General features: G+C 38.9%; 1 protein-coding gene across 4 annotated transcripts in view; it reads left to right on the forward strand.

Moving 5' to 3' along the window:
- The window catches only part of pde1cb (phosphodiesterase 1C, calmodulin-dependent b), a 98,622-nt gene extending 94,468 nt beyond the window's left edge, over nt 1-4,154 (forward strand). For all 4 annotated transcript variants that reach the window (XM_067452744.1, XM_067452745.1, XM_067452746.1 and 1 more), the window contains 2 exons: nt 319-381; nt 2,721-4,154. In XM_067452744.1, coding sequence (XP_067308845.1) covers nt 319-381; nt 2,721-2,737 — 80 coding nt within the window. In that variant the 3' untranslated portion in view covers nt 2,738-4,154. The remainder of the gene's footprint in view (nt 1-318; nt 382-2,720) is intronic.
- Nucleotides 4,155-6,744: the final 2,590 nt, after the last annotated feature.

The raw sequence follows: 6,744 nt of genomic DNA on the forward strand, positions 1-6,744 counted from the left end.
AATCAGAGCAATAAGACTAACTAACACTGTGGAATGGAATAATATCTTCTTAATGCATACTGTGCATTATATACTTGATAAAGTATGCTACTTTAAACCATAGTCTGTGAAACAGCATACAATGTTAAATATATCAATATTGCCATATGACCTTTTTTAGTGATGTCCATTTATCATTTATATAGTGATTTTGGCATTTTAATCAAATTGGTCTATCCATTCATCAGTTCGTCTGTCTGTCTGTCTTTTTGCTGCACAATCAAATTTTGTCGTATGTCTGTTCTGCTGAATCTTTGATCATCTGACGTCTGTAAACAGGAGAAGTGTCTGAAGAGGCAGAATCACCAGCAGATGAAGATAAGAGAACATTCAGTCACAGTGGTAAACATGCATGTTTATTCTGTAATGGAGACTTGTGTGTTGCTTTAAGGCATTTCAATCAGGACCATTTTGAGAATGAAATTTATTCACAATCTTTGGATTTGGCGAAAGGCTTAGGCTCCAAGATGCTTGAGCTGCTATACTAGACAGCTTGAGATACATCAGTGAAACATAAATAACCAAGCCTTCAAATAACCAAACGTTTCTTAGCATATTACAGAAGGAGATGCAATGATAACATAGATTTTCTTCACAGAATCCAATACTCAATTATGAAAATGCTAGGAGGTGGGCGTTAATGTCTGCGCGACATGTGTTTCAATGAGCTTACATACTATAGCTGATTAGAGTAGGTGGAGTAACAAATCAGCTGAGTGTCAACTGACATCGTTTAGCAATCAGTGGTCTGCCTGAACTACGTTTGAATTCCATTTTAACACTCAAGTGCTATTCTTTAACTGCCTACTGCGACATCAATAATGTATTTGGACATTTAATGTCTGAATGTTATTGGATAATCTAATAAAATACTGAGTGGCATCATTTAAAAGAAAAAAGTAAACAACCTTACCAGCCCGAAATGTTTAAACAGTAGTGTAGACTTTAAAATGAAGACAAAGTTTTGTGTGACTTGTTTGTGTTTGGTGGATATAGTGATGAAGTACACCTGTGGTTCCTCTGCTTGGACACCTGTGTGAACTTCACCAAGCAAAACACCAGTTAATTCAAAGACATTATGACAGAAAAATGCGGGTACAGACACTCAATTTGATATTTATGTGATGACATGCATGCAAAAGAAAGATACAATTATGTTTAAAACAAAGCACCTAGACATGCAGACGCTTCTACAAACATTAGTGAAAGAATGGGTCGCTCTCAGAAGCTCAGTGAACTCAAGCGTGGTGCCGTGATAGGTCGCCACCTGTGCAATAAGTCCATTTGGGAAATGTACTCACTACTTAATATTCCACGGTCAACTGTTAGTGGTGTTATAACAAAGTGGAAGCAATTAGGAACATCAGTAACTCAGCCATTAAGTGGTAGGCCACGTAAAATCATAAATCGGGGTCAGCGCATGCTGAGGCACACAATGTTCAGAAGTCACCAACTTTCTGCAGAGTCAATAGCTAGCTACAGACCTCCAAACTTCATGTGGTCTTCAGATCAGCTCAAGAACAGTGTGTAGAGAGCTTCATGGGATGGGTTTCCATGGCCGAGCAGCTCATCCAAGCCTTACATCACCAAGTGCAATGCAAAGCGTGGGATGCAGTGGAGTAAATTACGCCCCCACTGGACTCTAGAGCTGTAGATGTGTTCTCTGGAGTGACCAATAACACTTCTCTGTCTGGCAATCCGATGGGCGAGTCTGGGTTTGGTGATTGCCAGGAGAACGGTACTTGTCTGACTGAATTTTGCCAAGTATAAAGTTTGGTGGAGGGGGGATTATGGCGTGGGTTGTTTTTTTTTCAGGAGTTAGGCTTGGCCCCTTAGTTCAAGTGAAAGGAACTCTTAATGCTTCAGCATTTTGGGACAATATTATGCTCCAACTTGGCTCAACAACACACCTGCCTTGAAGATTCCAGTATGCCTATAATACCTAATTAGCTGGTTCAGGTGTATGAGGTTTGATTTAGTACCACATATGGAAGTGACCCTGCCATGAGAAAAACAGATCTCAGTCACATATGAGCAAAAACACTAACAAAAAAAACACCAGATTTGGTCCACATTTACCTGCAGTCTGTACAGCAAATGTATAAAACTGATTAAGTGTCTGTATGGTAGGCTTTCTTTAAGAGACTAAACTCTTTATTCCTTTTAATAATACAAATATTAGCACAACTGTAAATGTATAAAAGTGTTCAGAGATCAGGTAAAAACCAGACCCTTGTTCGATGGTTTACCGCACAGATTCATTAAGATTGCCCCCAAGCGGCGAACCAATGAGCAAGTAGCCTATGTGGTTATTACCTGATCTCTGATCACTTTTACACATTTACAGACACTTAATCTTATTAGATGATTAGTTAATTGCATTTAATAGATTTTTTTTCCAATAAAACATTTGCAATGTGTTTTTAAAATGTGTTTTTATGCATGTTTGGCCTGATTTTTTTGTTGCATTTACACTGTTCTGACCAGCAGGCGTCACCAGTGTGTGGCGTTTTGAACATTTTGAAACACTAAATCATTTTTTCGGAGATTGTTCAATTGATTGTTCACATCACTGACTTGTATTTAGTAGAATATCTAAAGTGGACTATTGAAATTAAGTATGTTTCTCATGTCTGAGGTGGTCTTTTCTGATACCTGTTTTCTCACTCTGATTTGAACAGAAACGGCGGATGCCTAGAGAGATTTCCAGTGGCGTCTTGAGGTCCAATGTCAGACACAGAGCGGTGAACTTGCCATCGGTTTTGAAGGTCTACAGCGCTCTCTAGAGGACACGGTTAATGCTTACTTCACTTTGTGTTCAGCCTCTATCCCCTCCGAAGCCTTTGCTGCAGTTATCTCCAGACTTTCGTAAGACCGATCTCTGAATGATGAAGGACGTTACGGGCGAGGGACAACAGCTGCTTATGTCTGGTCTGTTTTAATAACTCAAGCAGATCTCATTTCCCTCCCAGACCTTTAGAGTGCAATGAGTACATCCGCTAAGAAAAGCATGCAAGAGCTGAAACAATACAGTACATAAGAAATCTTATTAAAACCTCCTTCATTTGTAATTACGCACACAAATGCTTTTCATGTCATTCTGCATTTGAGCAGCCTTGCAGTTGGATGACTTGCCACGTGTCTGTGATTTATAACTAAATATATAATGTATATCTTAGCAGTTGCACCTGTGATCAATATTCACCCAGATCTGCTTTTGCGGCAACATGGCATTGTGTTCAGTTATTTTAAACACGCTTTAATCAAAATGGATTGATTCATTTCAGCAAACATGCTCCGATGCAATGTCTGATGGCCTCACCACCTAATAGAGGTTGTGTATATGAAACCCTGAATGTGTATATGTATTATTATTGTACATGACTGTCAGCATTTAGATCAGAGCTTTTATAACTGAGAAAAGCCGTACGACGTGGCAGTATTTCTTATTCAAGCACGTCTGTGTGCAGCTGTGGAGTAGAAAACGCCTGAATCAACCTAAGATTTTTCCTTCTCTCGCTTACCTTCAGATGCCTTTCTTCATGTAGTCTTTCTGAAAGCGAACCGAACTGAAACGTCTTCTACAGGAAATACTCATGCACAAACTAGTCACCATAGACAATGTAAGTCTTATCAATGAACGTGGTAGTGTGTAAGTCATAACCATATCACTGTGCTCGCTCTGCAATACCTAGAAATTTGCCGTACGTCATTTTTACTGATGTCCTGGGGTTTCGGTGACAAGCGTTTCTCTGTCCTTTGAGCGGATAATGGAAAACATGTCCTTCATATTTCACCCCAAAATCAAAAGAAAGCAAATAGGGGAAAAAATATATTTTTAGAACCATTATTTGTGGGGGCCTTTTAAAGGGTACATAACACACAGTTTCTGATCTCCTACCTATAGAGTAGTATTGCATCCTTCATATTGCCGAAGAGTCTTTAGTTTTATCATATTTATAAAAGACAGATACGCTGTACTGATTATATCCGAAAACAGCTGAACTCATGGAGGCGTGCAGTAGGTGGAGCTAAAGAGTCACACACACACACACACACACACACACACACACACACACACACACACACACACACACACACACACACACACACAATACATCATGGTATTATCCCTGGATAACTTTCGATTCACTATACGCTCATGTTGTTTACATTATATGCACTTAAGCACTGATTGCCAGCAAAACACACACATCTAATGCAGTTTCTCTTACAACTCATGACCGGGAACAAACAAACACACTTGTAGATCTCCATTCTGCTCTGGAAAAACAAACTACATCCACTGTTCCCTTAACACTGGGTTATTTGGGAAGCTGATCAAGGTTATCTTTCCCTAACAACCAAACATACTGATTTCCGTGGCCTAAAAACAAAATGACAGCACTGCCGATAGCTTCCTAAAAACCGAGTGAAGCACGTTGACGGGCACTCATGCTCTTTGCTCTGGTTGATCTGCGTATGCTGCACTCATCCAGGGGAAGTGCCCATACAAGGAATCCTAAATAAGTCAGAATGAAGAAATAGAGACAGAGTGCCCACACTGGGGGCAAACAATCCAACGCTTCAACAGATCCATTGACTTTGTATTTCGTAAAGCTGTCTCCTTGTCATTTCTGATTTATAACAAAAAAACAAACAATGTCTAAAACCTGATATGTTACAAGGTGTGCAGCAAACAAGGTAAAAAAACAAAGAACTAAGTTTATAAGCTGCGACCCCAAAAAACGAGCTTGTAAGGAGACATAAGTGGATACAGGCAATAGATGTGACGCATAAGCAGAATGGGTACATTTTGGGATCCTGACACTCAGTATACCTCAGTATCCCTACACATGCAGTAAACATTTTTGTCACTGTTAAAGGGATACTTCACTGACTTTTCATATTAAACTATGTTATTCCCTTAACTTAAACGAGTTGATACACACCTCTCTCGTCTCAGTGCGTGCACTTAATCTCTCTGACGGGCAGTGACGATCTGATAGCATTTAGCTTAGCTCCCTAAGCCCAGTTCATTCACTATGGAACCAAACAGAGATCAAGTTAGAAGTACCAAACTCCTCCACGTTTCCCCTATTTAAATACAGTTACACGAGTAGTTGAACGATCAAGTATGGTGACAAACTAAAACGTGGCGCGTTTCTAATCGAAATAAAAAGGAGAACTATAATGTATGGCGGATTAGCACTTCTGAGAGTACTTCGGCTCGGTGCAGTAAAAAGTCCCGGCCGAAACATCTTCCCTCACATCTCCCTATTGACAGAAATGAGAGAGTGAGGGGGAGGTGTGAGGAAAGATGTTTCGGCCGGGACTTTTTACTGCGCCGAGCCAAAGTACTCTCAGAAGTGCTAATCCGCCATACATTATAGTTCTCCTTTTTAATCCGATTAGAGAAGTACATTGTTTTATTTTGTCACCATACTTGATCGTTCAACTATTCGTGTAACTGTATTTAAATAGGAAAAAGATGGAGGTGTTTGGTACTTCTAACTTGATCTCTGTTTGGTTCCATAGTGAATGAACTGGGCTTAGTGGGCTAAGCTAAATGCTATCAGATCGTCACTGCGCATCAGAGAGATTAAGTGCACACACTGAGATGAGAGAGGTGTGTATCAACTCGTTTTAGTTAAGGGAATAACATAGTTTAATATGAAAAAGCGGTGAAGTAACCCTTTAAGTCAAATATCCAAATGTCAATTTTATATATGATATTACCTGTCACTGATTACGTTCCCATGTAGCGGGCGTAGTTCTTAGTGTAATATAACATGTCGCACTCTGTCTCAATTGCATGTTTCCACTTTTGTGTCCTTAAACACTTGTTTTTTGGGTCAACAGCTTATAAAAACTACTGGGTTTTTGGTTCTGTTTTTTAGCTTGTTTGCTGTACACATTGTTACATAGCAGCATTGTTACAATACGCAATACAAACTCAATGGATACGGTTTGATTATGGTGGGACGTGGTTTTCAGATTATGACGCGTGCCGCTCTGTCTCTATAGCATTAGACATCCCCTTAATGTCATTTTCATGGCAATACATGCTCATTTTCCACAATTCTTCTCATCAACATATTGTTCAGACATTTTACTTATGAGTTTCTGTCATGTACTCCAACAAAAATGAATACACTACCAAAAATACACTTAAGTTTTAGACCAGACCCATGTTCACCAAGGCTGCATGTATTTGATCAAATTATGTCAAAATATTACCATTTAAAATATGTAGGCTACTGTATTGCTGTGATGTATTTCAGCATCATTAATGCAGTTTGCAGTTGCGTTATCTCTCAGAAATCATTCTACAGGCCTGTTCACACTAAAAATGACAAATATAAAGATAACTAGCTATATTAGCGTCCACACCAGCGCTTTATATTAGTATCCACTGCTATTTTAAATGCTCAAGGTTTTTAAAGCAGAAAGCGTTCTGATTGGCTGTCAATGTTTTTATTCTTTTGGAAAGATGATTCTGAAAGTGTTTCTAACTGTATCGTTTCTCTGTGCCATTATCGTTATAGTTGTGGTGTGAACTCTACCATTTTTTAATATTGAGAACAATTTTTAGAACGATATTATATTTATCATCCTTGGTGCGAACGGGCCTTAATATGATGATTTTTATATTTGTTTGAAATCAGTTTAATGCATCCTTGCTGAATAAAAGTTATTATTTAT

This window comes from Pseudorasbora parva, chromosome 9 (genome assembly GCF_024679245.1).
Source record: "Pseudorasbora parva isolate DD20220531a chromosome 9, ASM2467924v1, whole genome shotgun sequence".
NCBI lineage: Eukaryota > Metazoa > Chordata > Actinopteri > Cypriniformes > Gobionidae > Pseudorasbora > Pseudorasbora parva.